General features: G+C 41.1%; 1 protein-coding gene across 6 annotated transcripts in view; it reads left to right on the top strand.

The window, feature by feature from the left end:
• cadps2 (Ca++-dependent secretion activator 2) overlaps positions 1–22,583 on the top strand; it is a 242,284-nt gene that overhangs the window by 213,544 nt on the left and 6,157 nt on the right. For all 6 annotated transcript variants that reach the window (XM_085780267.1, XM_085780266.1, XM_085780265.1 and 3 more), the window contains one exon: positions 17,250–17,357. In XM_085780267.1, coding sequence (XP_085636393.1) covers positions 17,250–17,357 — 108 coding nt within the window. The remainder of the gene's footprint in view (positions 1–17,249; positions 17,358–22,583) is intronic.

The following is a 22,583-nucleotide window of genomic DNA, read 5'->3' as shown; positions in this document are numbered from 1 at the left end:
AAGTGAATTATCTTTTTAACATGGAGTAGTTAGTTTAATTAGATGTTTCAGACTGCTACAATAAAAATAAAAAAATTTAAAAAATTCCTGTTCAATGTGACCAAACAAGTTGACACTGAATAATATTGATGCTCTCAGCAGATAATTTAATTTCTATTTCTAACACTGTTGACTTTTTTATTTTAAAGCTTAATTATTTCTAAATCTCAGCTTCACCTGCTCAAAATTCATGTTTCAACCTTTTATTTATTTTCATTTTTTTCATATCAACTTTGAACTTTTATTCACCTGAAACATTTTGGGAAAGATACTAATGTACTTTCACACTGAGACTATAAATAGACACAGCAGTTAGCTTATCTTAGTTTAGCTTAGCATAGCACAAAGACTAGAAACAGGCGGCAACAGCTAGCCTAGCATAGCTAACAGTGTAACATGCTACACCTGGCATTTGACTTTAAAATTATTTTTCCTACAGTGACCACCAATACACAAAATTGAAACTATTTTTAGAAACTATACTTTGTACAGTGTTTTTTTAACCTTTTTTTTTTTTTAAAAATTGTAAAAAAAGAAAAAACAATAACAGTTTTATCCTAATTAGCCACGATTCACTCAGTGTTTTTGTTCCATTGTCTGAAAACAGAAACAGAAAAATATGTGAATGACAAAAAACGTCATTAGGAATTCATAACGTAGGTGTGAACACAGGAGAGAAGGAGAGAAGAAAACAGAGGGCAGGGATGACGTCATGAATATGCTAATTAGCGAGTTATGAAGAAAAGGGCGGGAACTCTGTGTGTGTGTGTGAGAGTGTGTGAGGGAATCTTGAAACTGTCAAACTGTACATTTCATGTCCGCGTGTGTATTTTATGGGACAGTGGAGACAGAGGGAGGGTCCTCGACACTGTATCGATCTGCCCGTGTTGCCGTGGAGACGGGCACCCGCTGGCAGAGGGGAACCTCGAAACAGTGACAGGACGAGGAATGACCATATAAGGTCAGATGAGGAGCAGAGGTCACACAGAGGACAGGGGAGAGGCAGCTGCACTGTAAAAACATCTACAACAGAACTGTTGAATTAACTCATTAAGTGCCGGAGTTTCTTCCCTCAGTTTACAGCCAGTGCCAGCACTTTCGAGGATTTCTACTACTTTTCAAACAGCTACAGAATATGTTGTGCTCTGACTAAAATCACACAGCATATCTCTAATGAAAGGGGAGACTCTCTACTTTCACCAGGGGAAAAAGTGAGTTCATAGCATGTTCCACTTTTTAGTTATCCTCATTTGAATACAGCATGTTTTCTCCAAATTCAGCATTCTGGGAGGTTAATTCTGAGAAAAACAGGTTAAAAGTGAAGGAGACACTTTCTTTTGAAACCTTTTATTGAACCTTTTATTTTTGACTTTGTGATGATTCTCTCTGTCTCTGTGTCTGTCTGACTGTCTCTCTCTCAAATGAAATAGGCTAATCTTTTTTTTATCGGTGGGATGGTGCATCAAAGAAAAAATACGGCTTCGCCTTTGGTAGGGGACAAGATGAGTTCATGTTGTGAGAGAGCCAGTTTGTTTTGATATTGTGAATACCTTAAGCTTTGATTACATGAACATTCAACCGGGGTTCATAGGTTTGATGAGACACTTGTTTGCTATGGTTACGTGACGGTGTGATCAGGGGGCTTCTGGCCGTCCGTTCACGGCCGCTGTACGGAGTGTAAGCCGCGGTTGGCTGCTACAGTCAGCTCCCGCGGCTGGATAGGTTGGAGGAGTTTGTTGTGGTCACGTGATTGGCTTCCTTCCATCACAGGAATGACAAAATTTGTCACAGGATAGGGAACGGCGCCCTCTAGCGTGACAGTGAAAACAACAAAAACTCGTTTTTGGCACTGAATGAGTTAATATTGATACGATTTATAATGATATAGCAGTGAGGACAGTGTTTAACGGTTAAATAATGAATATTAAAGCCCCAGTGTGTAGGAATTCCCCCCATCTAGCAGTGCGGTTGCATATCTGAACGTATTCTTAATGTTGCATTCAGGTGAAATCTGGCAGACGTCAGACAGACAACAGACGCTGCATGTAACAGGATAAACAAGCCTCTATGTAAACAAGTGGTCGGCCAGCACGAGGCAAAACAATACAGGCGTGACAATATGTTGTCATGGTGATGTGGTATTGTTTTACCGTCTTTCTCTGGTGGAGTAAAACGACATCCGGTTGGTTAGCCGACGGCCGTCTGCCTGACTGCACCTGAATGCAACACCAGTGCCTCCGTCCTTCCTCACACTACACAGTGGTGACAGTTTTAACAGGCCGAGCCCACAGCTCCGCTGAGTTTCCGTGGTTACCTACGGTCACGATGCAACATGGCCGCCTCGGTTCGGTGCGTCGCCCACTTATGTATTTGTAACGACTTGTATTTATGAAAGCAATATTTGATTTTTGCTAATAAAAAGCCAAATAAGTTACATACTGGGGCTTGAACATTTCCATAATGTTCACTTTCAATATTTTAACTTTCAATAAATTGTATTAAAATCATGGCTGTTCTATGTTTTTAGGCTAAAACAGGATGTTCAAGTGGAAAACCTAACAAAAAAATGATTAAATTAACAATCATTAGTTTAATATTCAAAATATTATATTGGACATATACATATTAGATGTATTCTGAATAGATCTGTAGTTGTGGAGGCATGAAACTAGCCTTCTTGTTTCTCTGTAAGCGTCTTTGTTGGTTAAACAGCACATAACAGCCGTGTAGAAATATAAATTATATATATATGTATGTTGTTTTTACAATTGATGAAACAAACGTGTTAATTAGTGAGTGTTGTGGTGACTTGAGCCAGGTCACCTGCTCGACCCTGCTCCCATAATATTCTAAATAAGTTATTTATGATAACCTCTGGCCCAGATATCAATTAGACAATATATCATATAAATTGCTGGTGTTTTTGTTTTTGTTTTCAATCATATATAATTATGTTCTTGTTCTTATAATTGTTAACTCATTTTTTCTAGAAGGTGCTGTATAAATAAAGTGCTTTGACAACTGAGGCAATAATAAGTACATAGCGCTGGAAGGCAAAACATAATAACACAAATAAGGTGAAATTAACAATACACTGCAAAAACTCACATATCTTACCAAGAACATTTGTCTTATTTCTAGTCCAAACAAATCTCATTATACTTAAAATAAGACTCAACACATGAAAAGTAGTTTGTTTTTAGACACTTTTACTTCTTTCAAGCAGATTTTCACTTGAAATACGTAGACAAATCTGATAGTGGAGCAAGTTTTTCTTGCTTATTACGGGCACAAAAAACCTGCTTTCACTGGCAGATTTTTCTACTTATTTCAAATGAAAATTTATCTAAAAACAAGTTAATTTTTAGGTGAAGAGTCTTATTTTAAGTGGAAAGAGATTAGTTTGACAAGAAATAAGACAAATATTCTTGGAAAGATTTGGGGTTTTTGCAGTGTATACTTTAATATAAATACGTACAATTAGAGAGTGGAAGCAATAAACACACAATAAAAACCAGACAAGAAAATGAAGTCACTGATGAGAGCTCAAGTCATATATTGAATATGATATACGATATTATTTTAAAGTTGTTGAACAGTGACACCATTTGACTCATCAACGCTCAGTGTGACTTTAATTTAATCAGGTGAAGTCTCTGAGATCAAGATCACACCGCTGTGAAGATGACGATCGCACTTTCACAAAAGCAGCGAAGGAAAAGACGATAAAAAGTGGTTGGTGTGATGGCCTCGGCTCTCTACCGATGGACGTCTTTGAGAGAGCGCAGGTCAGAGGTCACTGTCTGTTAATGAGCTGGAACAACAAGGTTTCAATATAAACCGATAAGTCGTCAGCATGAAGAGGAAACGGAGCATTCATTAAGAAACCTCGTTTTAATGTACCAACTCTCAGACGACTTGAGTCTTTATTTAACACCTTCTTTGTCTTTAACACCTTTTTTTTCTCACATTGTGGTATTTAAAACGATTGAAATGGTCGGATTGAATAAATAAACGAATAATTAAAGGAATAGTTCACCCAAGATTGAAATTTCGCTCATTATCTCCTCCCCCTCATGTGGACTAAGGGCTGGGAGAAGTTTCAGAGTCCTCCGTGGCTTCTCTGAGTTACAGGGGGTCTCGGCGTAGCAGTGCATGTCCATATAACGGTTGCAAATGGATACCAACTGTCTTCGTAACAAAAAGACACACCAAAAACATCCAAATACCTCCATGCTGCTCGTATGTAATGTCCGTCTTGTATTGAAGCCCCGAAATGCGAAATTGTTCAAAAAAAAATTAAATAAGTCTATATTTCAAGCTTGTTTGTAGCGGAAGCTTCTCAAAGCTCCTCTTCCCGGTTTGTCAAATTTGGACGAAGCGGGAGGAGGAGCTTCGAGAAGCTACAAACAAGCTTGAAATATAGACTTTTTATTTTTTCGGGACAATTTCGCATGTCGGGGCTTCAATACAAGAGGGACATTACATACGAGCAGCATGGAGGTATTTGGATGTTTTTTGGTGTGTCTTTTTGTTACGAAGACAGTTGGTATCCATTTGCAACCGTTATATGGACATGCACTGCTACGCCGAGACCCCCTGTAACTCAGAGAAGCCACGGAGGACTCTTAAGCCTAAACCCTTAGTCCACATGAGGGGGAGGAGATAATGAGCAATTTCAATTTTGGGTGAACTATCCCTTTAACAGTTTGAGAAGTTTGATGACAGTGAAGCAGAATTTTCATTTTGTATGTACGTTTGATTTCTGAAACAAGCAGCAGCTGTTGAGTGAGGACGTCCTGAGCTCGACCTCACTTAACCTCCCTAATCCTCTGCCCCGCCGCGGCACGTCCCACATATCCCATCATGCTCTCTGGTTTCCAGTCCAGACTTCCTCCTCGGCCGCCTCCCCTCCTCTGAAATTATAATGTAACCGCTACCTCGGCCTTTTGGTCTTTTGTGTGGAGGGAAACCCGACGCAGCTAAGCCTCTTTTCCAGGTGCGGAGGGGGCGGGGCCACTCGGCCGATCTCGCCAGACGGCTCCGCCCCCCCGAGCCTTGTCACGAAAAGACGAAAGCTTTGACTCAAGTGTTTGGAACTAGTTACTGTCAGCGTGGGAGATTTTTTTATCCGACAACTGAACATCAGGACACAACAACACTGCAAAACCTCAAAGTCTTTCCAAGAATATTTGTCTTATTTCTTGTCAAAATGTCAAATTTCTACTCAACTAATCTCTTTCCACTTAAAATAAGACTCATCACCTAAAAATTATCTTGTTTTTAGATCATTTTCACTTAAACTACTTGAAATAATAGATTTTTCTACTTATTTCAAGTGCAAATATGCTTAAAAGAAGTAAAAAGTGTCTAAAAACAAGCTACTTTTTAAATGTGATAAGTCTTATTTTAAGTATAATGAGATTTGTTTTGACTAGAACTAAGACAAATATTCTTGGTAAGAGTTTGAGTTTTTGCAGTGAAGCTAACACAAGCACATGATGTTATTTGGTGAGCGACAGCAGGAGAGCTCCTCTCATTGGCCGATCAGTAACAAAAAAAACAGTGAAAACAGTTTTTCAAGATCATTTTGTTTTAGAGCCAAGGCATTATTTATGGCATTGCTTTTTTTCTTTGCTTTGTTTGGTTTAAGGGCTCGGTTAGTTACGCGTTAACGCATTTATGCTAATTCCTTTTAAAGAGGAACTATGCAGTAGGCTATTTCCACCTTAACCATCTTTAATGCAGCTATTCATTTATTTTTGTTGCGTGATTATTACGCATTCTTTTAGACTGACCTGTGACCCCATCGTCCATAGTTTGAATGACTCGTCTTTTGTCTCAAGCTAAACCGCGTCTGTTCCCATTCGGATGGACGGCCATGTTAATGCTAATGCTAATATTATAGCCTTTTTTTAAATTGCTAAATTTTACAAAGCGTTAAAGGGTTTCTTCTGCTGCTGGTGCTGTCAGGACTGAGCTGATGTGTGTGTTAGCTGTTAACCACCTTTTTACCTTTTTTTTTACTATAATTTGTTTATTTTAACAGTGTAGATTAATCAAACATTACTGTAAATGTGCCAGTATTAGCTAAGAAGCTAGTTTCCATCTGTGAGCGTCTTTGAAACCTTTCTGCTCCACAGATTAGAAACCACTGATCCACTTTCTTGAAGTTTATAAAGTTGGAACTGTTTTTTTTTTACATAGCTTAGTTAACGTTATTAGCTAACTTGTGTTTTCCAGCGTTCCTCCGTTGAGTCGTAGCCACGTCGCTGTTCGACCTCTGACCCCGGTGAAGCTGAACCGATGTAACGAGAGCTGTCAACAACAACATGGTTTACATCAGAGCTGTGGTGTTTAATCATCAGACATATTTTTAATGTGATAAGTGAATTCACATCTCTGTAGCGTAGCTGTTAGCGCTGTGAAATGTTAAATGTCAGGAAAGTTAAGACATGAACTAACTGCTCTGCTTGTCAACATCACATATTGATACATCTACAAAAATCTATTTGTTCATACACAGTATAATTATCATGGCTTGAGTTTTATTGGAACAGCAGGAGTTGCTTTCTCATTTAATGTCATATTTACAGTATATTATGTTAGGAGGTTCAGTGTGTGTTTTCCATCGTGTTCGCGCCTGTTATGGCCAAGACACACACACACACACACACACACACACACACACACACTCTCTCTCTCTCCTGTCAGACATATGCACACTGGCAGAGCAGGAACACAAACATTGGAAGAGTTTTCTCCGTCACTGGCTCTTCAGCGAGTCCAACAGAAGCACGGAGCTGCAGCCCAGTCTGGACAAACACGTCCACGTCCTCTTTGTCCCGCGCAGTCCTCATTATAACTACGACTATAACTCATGATATCAGCAAAATATGCGATTTGCAACGACACCGTAATGCGACGACAATATGACTGAAGTATCCTGAGTCTTCCTGCTTTAATAGAAACCACCATCAAACACTGAATAGAATCATTTTCAGCTTACTTTTATTGATGATTAACAAATTGCACATGAATAATCAATCAAACAGAACATTAATTTAACCCTTACAGTACCTTACTCATCGCATTTTAAACAAACTTCTGTGACTTCGTGTTGTTTTTATTGCACATGTTCGTATTGCAATGGCAATGAAAATACAATTTATCGTTCAGCCATAGTTACTTACATTAGTAGGATAAACACACCTAACTTTAATATTATTACTGCTATCAGCATTTTCAACATTACTGTTGTTACATCGTGGTCATTTCCTGTAATAATACTGTAATAATACTTATTATAATAATCTTTATTCATATCATATATCACGTTTCTTAACAAAGTTATAATGTTCTTTCACAGGTTCAGTTAAAAACCTGCATTAAAACCAAAAGAAACAGCAAAATCCTGTCACCTGTGGCTTTAAAAAAACAATAAGTTTCAGCCCAACAAAGATTAATATGAAATCTAAAATAGATGCACCAACTGGTTCCCTAAAGGGTTAAAAAGCTGTTTTTATAAAAGCAAAAAGATCTGCAGAGGTTGTTTGTTCCAGATTCTGTGGTGTTTTGCTGTGTATATTTTCTTTTTCTTTTTTCATGATCACAATCACACCACAGCTACAAGCGCACAACAACACACTGGGCTGGTCTAAGAAAAAACAGCAACAGTAACAACACAAAACAAACAGACGACAAAAAGTCGACTTTCAGTTACTTAAAACAAACCAAAAAAGAAAAATCTGTCAAAGTGTCAAACACGCGTGGAACATTTCATATTTAAAATATATTCCACTGTGTCACATAAAAAAGCGAATGATTTTATTACATTTAATCATTTAGTTTATTACATGAGGAAAACAATACAACTTCAAAATAAGAGCGTGACATAGTTTGAATAGGTTGGAAAGAGATGAAAAATATTCTGGATCCCATGTTGGATTATTAATTATCAGTTGGCAGATTAATAGTTGGATTCATAAAATAAAATGTTTTATTGTTATTGTTTCACTAGTTTTGATTTTTTTTTTCATACATATTGTTTTATTTAAGTTTTAGATGTGGAATGAGACAGATATCTTTACCTGCTCACTGCTCCAGATTCATTTCTAGACCTTTTTATTTTAAATGAACAGAATCAGACGTTCACATTTAAAATAAAAATGTAAGATATGTATATTTATTCTCCAAACTATTGTTATTAGTCTCATCGACCTTTAAAAAAAAAAAGATCCTGAGTCTCTTCACTGCTGCACAAAACAAACCTGAGCTGTGAGTGAGTCAGTGAACGCATCACCGGCTGCAGCTGAAGGTCAGTGTGTAACGATGATGATGATGGTGATGATGATCTACTGTATTTTAGTGTCGTGAACACAGTTGTTTTTAAATTATGGAGGAAAATGACACACACACACACACACACACAAACACACACACACACACACACACACACGTATGCACCTGGCAGGAATCAAATGAATCCTGAGCAGGAAGCTGCGGCCGGTAAAGATGCGTAATTACCTGGCATTTCACTGCCCTCCTCCTCCTCCTCCTCCTCCTCCTCCTCTAACTGCTCATTATCAACGACACCACTTCAGTCATCCTCCCTTTCTCCCTCCTTCCCTCCCTCCCTCTCTCAATCTGACTAAGACTTAATATTACACTTAATAATTTTTTGATTTTGGGGCTGTCAAGATGTTGACGAGCAGCCAGGCGGCCATTATCCAGGAGGAGGAGGAGGAGGAGGAGGAGGAGGAGGATTACTGGTGTTTGGCTACAAGTGAAGAAACAAGTGAAGGAGAGCGTGACAAGAGCTGAGCTGCTTCTGTGTTGTTGTGTGGTGTGTGGTTTTCTTTCTTTTTTTCTTTCTTTCTTTCTTTCTTTCTTTCTTTCTTTCTTTCTTTCTTTCTTTCTTTCTTTCTTCTTCCTCCTCTTTCCTGTCGTGTTAAAAGTCTTAATCTCGGTGGCTGGAACTGTGCCGGCATCTCGGATCTGTCATGCTGCTTTGTCACCTCGTCAGCGCCGGAGAAAGGAGAGGTAAACGACTGAGACTAAGCCTGGAGGGGATGGAGGGAGGGGATGGAGGGAGGGGATGGAGGGAGGAGGAGGAGGAGGAGGAGGAGGAGGAGGATATTGACGTCTCCAGTGACAGCGGGGGCAGTGATATGTTGTTGCCGGTGACTCGTTGTTGTAGCTCAGATTCTTCCTCTTCTCCCACTTTGACCTCGTCCACTTTATTCACCTTTATCTTTTTTTTGTTTTGTTTCGTTTTGTTTTTGGGGATGAAGGTCTGGATATACTGTGGAAAAAAACATCTGTTAAAGGTCCAGTGTGACAAGGTTAATTGGCAAAATCTGAATATACTACCCATGAATATATTAGTATAAGTGTATAATAGCTATAAAATAAAATTTGTTTGGTTTCCGTAGCCTTATAATTCTTCTTTTATATCTACATATAGCAAGGGTCTTGCTTTAGAGAGCGTCGCATGTTTGTACAGCAGCCAGCCAGTCAGAGAGCAGGTTTCAAGAGTTTCACGTTCATAAATAAACAGCATACATATGGTAAAATGGTTGTAGCTCAGATTCTTCTCCTTCTCCCACTTTGACCTCGTCCACTTCAGAACTGGTTTATTCTGACTTCACCTTTATTTATTTTTTTGTTTTGTTTTGGTTTTTGAGGATGAAGGTCTAGGGGAAAAAAACATCTTTTAAAGGTCTAGTGTGTAATAATTACCAAGGTTTATCGGCAAAATCTGAATAAACTACCCATGAATATATTTGTGTATAAGTGTATAATCGCTATAAATTAAAATCTGTTTGGTTTTCATAGCCTTATAATTATTCTTTTATATCTATATATAACAAGGGTCTTGCTTCAGAGAGCGTCGCCATCTTGCGCCGCCATGTTTGTACGGCCGCCAGAAGGCAAAATCCAGCCAACCAGAGAGCACGTTTCAAGAGTTTCATGTTTCCAGGAGGAGGAAACAGCAGACATATCGTTAAATGGCGTCAAACTAGAATCTGAATGCTAGATGTTACGGTTTTCCTTCCATTTAACACACTGGACCTTTAAAGCAGAAGTAAGTGATATATTTGTGTTAATATAAGTCTTAAATAGTTCTATCTTCCGACAGCAATCACTTACATAGAGTGTTTGGTCTGAAACACGGGTCTGTCAGTCACTCTGCTCTGCTCTGAGCCGAGGAGAAAACATTTATCGTATCCTACAGTTTTTATCCAATGAGGAGAGAGAACGGCATGCAGGGCTGTGTGTGCAGCCAAGGAACGCCGTGAATGTGGCGACGTAGGGACGAGGACTGTTATGGTGCGTTCAAGGAAACTCGTATTTTTCCGACCTGTGAAGTGGTACCAGTTCGATCTGGTACGAGTTCACGGGTCAGAAGTTACGAGTGGCCGTTATAGTGACTTTCACCGGTAAAACAGGTCGGAAAAACACGAGTGGGTTGCCTGGAACGCTACAAAGTCGTAAGTTGTGACTTGAAGCTGTAATTTACGATTTCAAAAGCCTGCCTGGAACGCAGCATTAGCGAAAACGACCGGACCACTTACTTCTGCTTTAATCTGTGTTAGTGTTTGTGCGTGTGGGTGTTGTTACGGTGGCCCAGAGAGGTCAACACAGAAAACACTAAGGTGCTACGAATTCAGAAAAAACACAAAAACTCCCAACACTGAAGAAGTACAGAAATTGTTTCTGGAGGACACAATAAAGTGACGGACTAAAGGTTAAAAGCTAATGCTAAGCTAACAGTCCACGTGAATCATGTGATATTGACCGGTCCCTCACTTTATTGCTACTGGTCCTTCGCTTTACTGTGACCGGTCCTTTGCTTTATTGTAACCGGTCCTTTGCTTTATTGTGTCTGGTCCCTCGCTTTATTGTGTCCCATGACCGGTCCTTCGCTTTATTGTGACCGGTCCTTTGCTTTATTGTAAACGGTCCCTCACTTTATTGTGACCGGTCCCTCACTTTATTATGACCGGCCCTTTGCTTTATTGTGACCGGTCCTTCACTTTATTGTGACCGGTCCCTCACTTTATTATGACCGGCCCTTTGCTTTATTGTGACCGGTCCCTCACTTTATTATGACCGGCCCTTCGCTTTATTGTGACCGGTCCTTCGCTTTATTGTGACCGGTCCTTCGCTTTATTGTGACCGGCCCTTCGCTTTATTGTGACCGGTCCTTCGCTTTATTGTGACCGGTCCTTCACCTAATTGTGACCGGTCCTTCGCTTTATTGTGACCGGTCCTTTGCTTTATTGTGACCGGTCCTTTGCTTTATTGTGACCGGTCCCTCGCTTTATTGTGACCGGTCCTTTGCTTTATTGTGACCGGTCCTACGCTTTATTGTGACCGGTCCCTCACTATATCGTGTCCCCAGAATTTGTCATTGAACTTGTAGTGTGTTTGTGTTTTTCCTTTTCTTTCTGGTGCTTTATGAGGTTCAGTGAATCCAGACCTGAAGCAGACTTGGCTGTTGATCCTCGGCCTTGTCGACATCGTTGCTCAACAAACCTCAAACCTTCAATGAATCTTTATTGACAGTTGTCGACAGTCAGTTGAAGCGTTGACTCTTTAAAACTGAACCAGATTTCTGAGCTGAGACGGTTTTGGCCTCGAGGTCGTCGAGGCATCACACACACTCAGCCTCAGTCTGAAAAGGTCTCAACAGCAGGTACCTGAACTCATCACCTGCTAACGGACTTCCTGTCTGGATGAAGAACTTCCTCAACGTGTGTGTGTGTGTGTGTGTGTGTGTGTCTGTGTGTGTGTGTTAACAACATGACAAGAGCTGTAACACACACACGCACCACACACACCGTCCTCGACCTGCCACTCGCTCCAGAGGATTATGGGAGTTCTGACAGGCCTGTCAATCACAAGGCCCCTCCTCCTCCTCCTTCAGTCTCCTCTCGCTCGGTGTGGATGAACATTGCCCCCCCCCTCGACCCCCCCACCCCGTTGCCACCCCGTTGCCCCTGCAGCCATGTGACCTCACTTTAACCCCTGTGTATCTGCAGGTTCTCTGCTCTCGTCCGTCCGTCTGAATCACGGCTCCTCGACTCTGACTGATCTCGGTCTGTCGCTCGCGGTTAGCAGCTGCTGGGGACTGTTGTTGTTTTCCACCGTCACACACACACACATCCTTGTAATGCTATCTTTGTGAAGACACTCATTGACATAATGTATTCCCTAGCCCCTTACCCTAACCTTAAAGGGACAACGAGGAGTTTCTATTTGGTTATAAAAAAAAGTCTCATATTAATGTGGATGAATCTGCGCTACCCACACTTGTTAATGGGCCCATTTTCGATAAATATGTAAGGGATAATGCCCGACGAGGTGTCCATTATCAGAAATTAATGGACGACGCGGAGGCGTGAACCGTCCTCCGCTTCGCATCAGATGGTTGCTTCCGCCAAGTCCATTAATCTCTGATAATCGGACACCTCGAAGGGCATTATCCCGCTTATACCATGGTCACTTACGAGAAAAATACATATTAAATAAGTCAGTCATGATTAAATGTTGTTTTTACCGTTAAAATCATACGTCGTCTTTAACAATAAGCGGCTGAGCGGACTATTTAATAACTCTCGTCGGCGATAAAAGAAAAAAAGAGGGACCCGCTGTGACCGCAGCGGCGTACAGCCAGTGACTCTGCCACAGCCTGGTAGTTGATCAGTGAAGGGAGGTGAGGTGACGGCTTAAATGTTACGTGACACAAAGTTTTTCAGAGGTCCAGTGCTTCTTACCGCTGGTGTGTTTACAGACTCCAGTGCCGTGATGCGCTGAAAAAAAGTTGTTTTGGTCCGAGTGTCCGTTGCCGTGGTTACCAACAAGCATTTGAGCCAGCGCAGTAATATTTAGAACGTAATCAGGCTATTTTACCGGAACATCTTTATGGGTGTCCATTATCACTTTTTAATGGACACCCAGCAGCCAATCAGAATCGAGGATTCACCCAGACCATGGTATAAATCATTTTGTCTCTATGGTTATTTTGTTATTATTAGTGGTGGTGGAAATGCTGGGTGAGCCGACCAGCGTTTCTTTACTTTCGGTTTTGCGGCGAGTCATGAGAATAACGCCGCTGAATCGCCGTTTATGGTCAAAACTACGACGGTATATCAAAGAATTTCACGGTGCGCAGAGGCTCATAAATGTAGTGTGAAAACACTTTGCTTTTCCAAAACTCCTCGTTGTCCCTTTAACCATTACTCTTAACCTAACATAAACCAAATTATAACATAAAGCCTTAACCCTCAAACAGCCCTTGGAAAAAGTGAGGACCGGCCAAAATGTCCTCACTCTGTTGGTTAAAAACTCTCGACGGTCCTCACAACGTAGTAAATACAAGAACACACACACACACACACACACATACACAACGATGTGTTCAATGTTTCCAGGAATGCACAAAAAAGAAGAAAAAAGAAGAAAAAAAACAGCAGCAGAAGTTTCAACCACTTGAGCAATTAATTGATTGTCAAAAAGTTTGCCGGCGACGGATCTTCTGTCAGCCAACTAAGTGCTGCTTCCTCCAGCTGCTCGCGTGTGTGTATGTGTGTGCGTGCGTGGGTGTGTGACAGCTGCACGGCCGCCGCCAAATGACAAACTGTACGTCATGAAGTGATGTGGAGTCTGTGAGGAGTTTGTTTTGTTGCTGCAGTCAGACGGGAGTTAGTCTGGATGTTTCTGCCTTTTCTGCCTCTAAGTGAAGCCAGCAGGTCTCTGGGCTTCTGGAGGCTCCGTTTCCGTTGTTGTACCACCAGGGACTTGATGCTCAGCAGCATAAACCCCCCCTCTACCCTCCCTCTACCCCCCCACCGCTGACCCTCGGGGGCCAACGCTTGCCGGCTCAGAGAGAGCGGGTGTGAAAGATGTCAAAGTAATTACAATAAGCATTACGGTGGTAATCTTCCATGACAACAGGGAGTGTGAACGAGCCACGTCTCCACAAACCGCTGCCGATCCTGTTTCCTGCTGCTTCGTCTTCAGCTCAGACTGCAGAGGTTTATTTTCACCCAGGAAGCAGCAGGTGATGTTGAAGCTTTTATTGGGAGTTTAAACCAGTGGGTTCAATCTTTACTGAGCATTTTCACACATAAAAAACTGATAAATACTAGTTATTATTATTATTATAACCTTTATTTAACCAGGTTTGTCCCATTGAGATCCAAGTAAAGATCTCTTTTGCAAGAGAGACCTGACCAAGAATGGCAGCACATTAAGTTTCATCACACATAAGTTAAGTTTATTGTTGTCATTGCATAAAAAACATCTACAATGAAATTTTGTTCAGCAGTCTCCTATAGCAGCAAAGAGCTGAAAATAAATATATAAATAAATAAATAGTCAAGTGTTTGCACACATAAAGTGCAAAGTGCCAGTGTCAAATAAATACATCAACATATTAAAAACATAAGTTACATCACATTAAGGAGCTAAGCAAGAGATCCACAGCCCTTGGATAAAAACAGTCACATTAATCATAGACAAAAAAACTAACACAAAAAACAAATAGAATACAGATAACAAAAGAATTTACAAGATTAGTCAAAAAATAAATAAAACATTTGCACTCCTGAATCCTGGATGTAATGGAATTTATCATGGACTTGAAATAATAAATAAATAAGATGATATAAATCAGAAAACAGAGTCAAACACCATCTCTTACATTCCTGTTTGATTCAACAGACCTGAATTTAAATCCATACGACCCTGCATCAGATCAGTTTGGTCATTTCCCCTCAGAAATCGACTCGTACATCTGAGAGAGTCGTGCTGCGTTCAGGTGCTCCTCTCTGACACTTCGATTAAAGCAGCCTGACGTTTTTATTGCAGATCAACCTCATCACGAGTTTCTTTATCAAACACACGTTGAGTTGAACAGTTCAAAGGCCACGCTGCCTCCGACAGTATTGGTGTATAGACCTCGATCGATCGGCTGATTAAATCGATCAATAGCTGGATAATAATTGAACATAAATGTGGAGGATGTGAAAATCTTTGAGTTTCTAGCTGTTTGTTACGGTTTTCTTAACTTTTTTTTTCGATCAAGGTCTTTTTATGAAGTTTTCTGTTTAGAAAAATACTAAAAAATCTGAACATTATGTCGTAGCCACCGACAAACTCCAGAAGTTCGTCACCGGGTAAAAATCAGTCATTCACATTTGGTGCCAGTCGGAATATTATGGACGAAAAAGTCAAAACTTTCTTAAATTTTATGGAAAATAAATAAATAATCAATCGTTCAGTGTGTGTTGTATCTAGGAGCTCGTACCCTTTGGTTAATCTTCCAGCCACGTCCGGTCACATGCATAAATATATGTTCTAGTTAATTAACGAGTGCTTTCATGCAGAATTAGTCTTTATAAGAGGAAACATATGTTTCCTCCGGAGCTGCAGCTGCTGCTTGACGTCTCCAGCATCATGTTTTTATTCCAGATCAATCAGTGGGAAACAATCTGTCAGCGATAACGTCCACACACCTCAGCTCAGGATGAGTCTGAATTAAATCTAAATGTTGAGAAGAGTCTGAATCTTCCTCTTGACTTTAATCTGTCGTGTGCCTTGACATTACGTTCGTTTATGAATTGGGGGCTGGAGAAATAAAAACTGACTTCATTTCAAGGCGACAGCGTAATAAACAGCCAACGCGTAACAAAGACTCCACAAAAATTAAAAGCTGCCACAGGTCAACGCAGTCGCAGCGAAACCCTGAAGTCCTGATTTGTTCTCTTTAGAATTTGATCAATACCCGGAGAGAAACTCAATTAAGTGAGAGAGTTTGTTTGATTGACCCTGAAATATTTTTGACGGCGCGAACAAGAGTGAGAACTTCAGCAGAAACAAAATAAACCTGGATGTTTTTTTGGGGTCGAATCACGAACTGGCAAAGTTTTAGGACTGTGGATCTTTCTGTTGATCTGTTGGTGAGTTTTCACCAACGACTGCGTTTACATGGAATTCAGTATCCCGGTTTTGATCGAGGTTTTTAAGTATCCGTTTTTGTGTTTGAGCATGTAAACACCATTTCCCAATTCCAGAAATCGGGATAAGCCCATATCCCGATTTTGCTGCCTGCAGAACTCCAAAAGAAGACTATTAAGTTTTCTTTTTTTTTCATGCGAGAAAGTAACTGTTTAGATCCCCAATGTGCGGTCAGTTTACCCAAATGACAGCTGTGTAGAAGTCTGTTATGATGTTTTCGGAGAAAGTAAAGCTCCACCAGTGTCACAGAGGCAGCAACCAGTCTGCAGAGCTGCTCGGCCGGCCAACCTCCGTCGTCATCCCCGGGGGAGAAAACAATCGCTAATTAACTTACCTGCTGGTTTTTGGAGGTCTACGACCGGCTGGTTAAATTCTTTTTAGGAGATAAATGTTAGTCTCATTGATGAAATCTAAACAATTGTGGCAGAAGCATTAGTTTGTTTGAATGAAAAGTGAAGCTTCATGTGTGTTTTGGACAGAAGAGCAGCGCTGCCTCGGGGCTCTGTAGTCTAATGTTATGTACAGAAATCACCACTTGAATTTGTACATTTTCTGATTTGTACATATTTCCTAGTAGTTGCGCTTCCTGTTGTAAACAACAAACATGAAACACGAGTGCGCACATAAGACGCAGTAATGAGAAACCAGGATACTGTATTTATCATGTATACAGGGAAACTGAATGACCAGGTTTCTCCAAGTAAAACCATCGTTGGTATTACGTCTGCCACTGTTGCCACTTTCATGTTTTACCTATTATTACTTTATTTATTACTATCAATACTATGAATAATCATGCTGCTATGAGCACTTTGCACTTTGTCCACCACATATAGTTATACTGTATGTGTTCACCACACATTCAGTATATGACAATCAACATCTTGCTGCTATGAGCACTTTGCACTTTGCCTACCTCATACATGTTGTTGTCTAAGTGTTGTCCATTGTCTAACTGTGTCTGTTTATGCCTCATCTTTGTATAGTAGCTTGTATTCTGTGTATTTTATCACCTTTATGTTATGTGTACTAAGGACTACAGATGGAAATTAGCTGGGAGCTAAATCTGGTGCAACCATCTTTTCTTTTCTTTTTTCCTTTAAATGATTAATGTAATTGCACACTGTCCCTTATTAAACTGATAAACTAAACTAAGGTTTCTGTCTGTGACCCCCCCTCCACAGAAACCAGGGATGGACCTGGCCGACACCTACATCACCTTCGTCCGGCAGAACCAGGACATCCTGCGGGACCGGGTCAACGACGAGCTCTACATCGAGGAGGTGTTTGACGTGAGTGCTGCTGCTCCTTCATTCTTCTTTATCTCAGTGGATTGTTGAGCTGAGCTGCGTTCATGGTCTCATCAGATTAAAAAAAACCACACTGAGAAGGAACATTTCTACTCAGATCAACAGTTTAGTTCAGTTCATTGTTTATTCACACAACTCGACAATCGCTCCAGAGTTTAGCTGACAGCTCATTTACATGTGTCGTCCCTGGGCAGGCGAAGGAAGAACAATGAAGACGGAACGACAACATGACAATACGTTATAAATCCAGCTATTAGAGCCACAGATACAATGTGATCCATTCAAAACCACTGGATAGAAATAAATAGCAGAATAGAAATAGAAGAATAACCAGGATAGAAATAGAAATCTGACCTGAACGATAACGATAAACAAATACCGACCAGAGTTTGTTCGAGGTTGTTCCCAAACCTGGTGAAGTGAAGTAACAGATAAGATCAAAAGTTTACACAAAACATTGAAGCATGGTCCATTTCCATAATCCCTATAGTCATAGCAGTAGGTTCGTTACCTTTAATTGTCGGTGCAAGCTGTTTTTAGAACAGCGGAGCAGAGCCGTGAGCTGCTCAGAGCTACGCTACGGAGGCTAATGGTATTTCTTGGTTTCCCTCATCATCAAACTCATCAAATACACAATCCAACAACTCCACAACGCTCTGGTGGACAAGTTGTGAGCTGCACATTCACCACACTATGAGATAATAACACAACGTTACCACGTTGTTTTAGAGGGAAATACAGAGTCTGCTTGATGAAAAACTGTCCCTGAAGGCAACACACATCAGCTGTTTTGCATGAATTTCCCTCCAAAACAACTCTGTCTGGTAACGTTGTGTTATTATCTCATAGCGTGGTGAATGTGCAGCTCACAACTTGTCCACCAGAGCGTTGTGGAGTTGTTGGATTGTGTATTTGATGAGTTTGATGAGGGAAACCAAGAAATCCCATAATGAGCCTCCGTAGCGTAGCTCTGAGCAGCTCACGGCTCTGTTCCGCCATTCTAAAAACAGCTTGCACCGACAATTAAAGGTAACAAACCTACTGCTATGACTATAGGGATTATGGCAATGGGCCAATTTGCCAAAATGTTGAACTATCCATTTAAGATGTTTCTACATCCCCAGAACTTTAACTGAAAGAGCTGATTGATCAAAAGTCGTCTTCCTAAACTAAAATCCTAACCCCCTAAAAGCACAAAAAAGGTGTGTTTCGCTTAATTACGATGGAGTGACACTCCTTTCCAAGGTTTTTAATTGTCTTGTAGATGTTTGTCCACCTTCATAAAGACCTTCTGCTGCTTGGTGTTCACTCGTTGAGGCTTTTTTAAGCAATAACCAAGCAATATTTCCTAAAGTGCCTAAAGTTTTTCCTTTCCTCTCATGTATTGCCCCTTTTCTTCAAGAGCACCTGGCCTTTCACCGAATAATAACAACGGTCCTCGAACACATCATCACCAATTCTCACAGAAGAGTTTCAAAAGCATCTAAACGGAGTAAAAAAAAAAGCACCGCTGCTGGTTAATGCCTCGCTACGTTTCAAGGTTTATTTAGGATCTCAGACGTTTCCGATGTCCGTGTGATTCTTTGTCGTTTCTCAGCAGCGTTTCCCCCCGAACTCGTCCTCACGTCCTCCTCTATAGCTCGGTTATTTCCTCCTTTCACCGTGGCGCCCAGCGGTCATCGTCTACCCCCCCGTCTGATCTCAATTTCTGGCTGATCAGAGCTTCGCCTCCCCTCAGATCAGAGTCAGGGTGAGTCTATCCAACTATACGAACCAGCAGGAAACGTGTTTATCCTGCGTTCACCGATTCTGTCCGACCCACTGAGAAGAGTCGAGCGCTTATTGGAACATAAACAGAGTTTGATGGACGGAGGCAGCGGGAGGAGAGTGGAGATCCTCTCTTCATGTGATTGGGTCTGTGATTCTCTCCCATCTGAAACCTCCAGGAACCTTTTGAGGAGCGACGTGCATTTTAACCTGCAGGAACCAGGGTCTTTATTTAGCTCCGGGGTGACTGACCTACAGCCCCATTGGTGCGTTTCTCCACTGCAGGAACCTCCCCCACAGGGCCGCTTACAGGAACTTTTACGGGGCCGAACGGAGTCCCTGCCTGGGGGTCGGTACTCAGATCGGCCCTGAAGAAGTCCCAGTGGGGCTTGAGATTTACTCTGTGCTGATTGGTCAAAGCAGGATCATGTGACGCTAAGAGGAAGCCCCCAAATAAGATGCATTTTTATAACCCAACGTTACTAAAAACGGAAAAACGGCCGGAAAAAAGAGAGAATAACTCAGTAAAAGACGAGAGTAGCAGTAGGCCTGGTAAAAAAAAAAAAAAAAACGCTGCATAACGACCACGCAATGATCGAAACTGTTGCACGTCAGCATCAGAGCCCGGTGGGTCCTGTCTGCAGTGGAGACACGGCCACTGAGAGGAGAGGACGGGTCCTGTAGAAGTTCCTACCCCCTCCTTTTACCAGGAACTCCTGCAGTGGAAACGAGGTAGCACTTTGCAGAACTTTCAAGAGAAGAAAATGGACGACGGATGGACCGACGATAACCTCGTTCAGTTTTTATGAAGAAGATAATGTCCAGCAGGATTTGTGTTTTTCTTACTGCCACCAACTGGACTGGAGGTGTAGAGCATTTACCTCCATTATCTTTTTTTCCTCATGTCATCGGCCTGATTTGCATAATTTTCCTCAGACTTTAGGAACTTCATGAACTTTTAGGAACCTTTTCTTTCCTAAAGAAAAGTACCTTCGTCCTCTTCTCCTTTGTACTATTTTGATTTTGAAATTTCAGAATAAAACACTCAGAGAAACCAAATCCTGCAAGTTGTTGCTGGATGGTGTTGTCCAGGTGGTGAGGGGGCGGGGCTTAGTTGTGACATCACAAAGTGACAGGAAGTCCTGACGGCTGGTTTTAAGGCTCAGTTTCTGAATACAGGCTGTGTGCATTTCTCTGTGGACTGAGGCTTTGATACTTTCACAGTATTAATATAGAACCTAGAGCTGCTTTATAATCACACTACACATGGACATCTACCTTTATACTGTATGGAGCTTTAACACAAACATCTACCTTTATACTGTATGGAGCTTTAACACATGGACATCTACCTTTATACTGTATGGAGCTTTAACACAAACATCTACCTTTATACTGTATGGAGCTTTAATACAAACATCTACCTTTATACTGTATGGAGCTTTAACACAAACATCTACCTTTATACTGTATGGAGCTTTAACACAAACATCTACCTTTATACTGTATGGAGCTTTAACACAAACATCTACCTTTATACTGTATGGAGCTTTAACACAAACATCTACCTTTATACTGTATGGAGCTTTAACACAAACATCTACCTTTATTTTGAAGGAGCTTTAACACTAACGTCTAGTTTAACTGTATCAGCTGTGGTTGTGTCTCAGTCAGATGTTCCAGATGTTGCTGTGTGTCTGTGTGGAGTTCGATTCTCCGGTTTCAGAGCAGCAGCGGGTCGCGTCGAGGCTGAAAACACCGGCTGCTTCTGTTGACCTGTTTATCACTTAGGAAACGGCGAGAGCTGTCGGTTCGCTCTGCAGGAGCCACAAACACAACGTTTACATCCATCTATCTATCCCTCTCCCTCTCTCCTTCTCCCATCCATCCCTCTCTCTCTCGGCCCGACGCCCCCCCGCCAGGATTCAGATCTAAAAGAATATTTTAGTGTTGAGTTGTCAAACACGTCTGGGCTGAGCGGCGTGAGTCAATGCGGCGGACATGGCTGCTCAGACCTTCGTACGCATTAGCAGCACGAAGCAGAGCGATGGATTTCTGCCGCACGCCGCCTCCTCTGAGGGTTTGAGGTGTGTGTGTGTGTGTGTGTAAAGGTGTGTGTGTGTGTGTGTGTGTGTGTGTGAGTGAGTGAATGTGTGTTTAAAGGGAGAATGGGGAGGGGGGGTTGTGGAGAATGAGTCTAATAGAGCTCAGAAGCGTCCAGTCATGCACCGAGGGGGAGGCGACGACGGGGCCTCGAAGTGTCTCCACTCAAGTTGTATTACACACACACACACACACACACACACACACACACACACACACACTCAGACAGTTTGTGTGTAACAAAGGGGGGAAAGTAAACCCAGCAGCAGCAGCAGCATCAGGCCTCCTGCCAGGTGCATTATGGGTATGCACTTGTCTTTGTTTACCAGCATTTTGTTCTGAGTCAAAGTCAAATTTATTTACGACGTCTTTTCTTCAGACTGAAGGAGAGGAAGAAGGAGAAGGAGAAGAAGGAGAACGAAGCCGTTAGAGAGAAACAGCTGTGAACATGTGGATGGTTTTATCTGAGCTCAGCAGGAAGTGTAACACACACACACACACACACACTCAGCTCCATCCTCGTCACATTAGGAGCTAAATCAGCTTGATGAAGCAGCCTAACGAGGACCCAGATCAGACGCTCGTGATTGGTCGAGACGAGGAGGAAACACCGTCGCAGACCGGCGAACGTCTAGGTTTCATTTCAGGAGGTGACGAAAACCAGGAGAACAAAACAAATGCAAATAATCTCATTTTTAATAATAATAATAATAATAGTAATACATTTTATTTGTAAGTGCTTTTACAAATGCTCAAAGACACTTTACACTTAAAAAATCGTAAAATTGCAACGGAGTATTAGGGCCACATTGACAAATAAAAAAATCACAAACTTCGAGAATAAAGTCGTAAATTTACGACTTTATTCTCGTACTGTTATGACTTTTTTCTCGTAGGAAATGTACGACTTTATTCTCGTAAATTTTACGACTTTATTCTCCTAGATTTACAACTTTATTCTCGTAATGTTAAGACTTTTTTCTCGTAGGAAATGTGCGACCTATTCTTGTAAATTTACGACTTTATGCTCGTAGATTTACAACTTTATTCTCATAATGTTATGACTTTTTTCTCGTAGGAAATGTGCGACCTATTCTTGTAAATTTACGACTTTATGCTCGTAGATTTACAACTTTATTCTTGTAATGTTATGACTTTTTCTCGTAAATTTACGACTTCATTCTCGTAAATTTATGTCTTTATTCTTGAAGTCTGTGTTTTTTTTTGTTTTTCTCAATGTGGCGCTAATACTCCGTCGTATAAAATCGAGCGAAGTTCAAGTGAAATTCGATTAAAAACAGCAATAAAACTGTATAAAACAAAAAATTATATATTAAA

The sequence above is a fragment of the Trachurus japonicus genome, chromosome 6, assembly GCF_045865225.1.
Source record: "Trachurus japonicus isolate A0001 chromosome 6, Traja_1.0".
NCBI classification, from domain to species: domain Eukaryota; kingdom Metazoa; phylum Chordata; class Actinopteri; order Carangiformes; family Carangidae; genus Trachurus; species Trachurus japonicus.
This window is presented reverse-complemented; position numbering and strand designations above follow the sequence as displayed.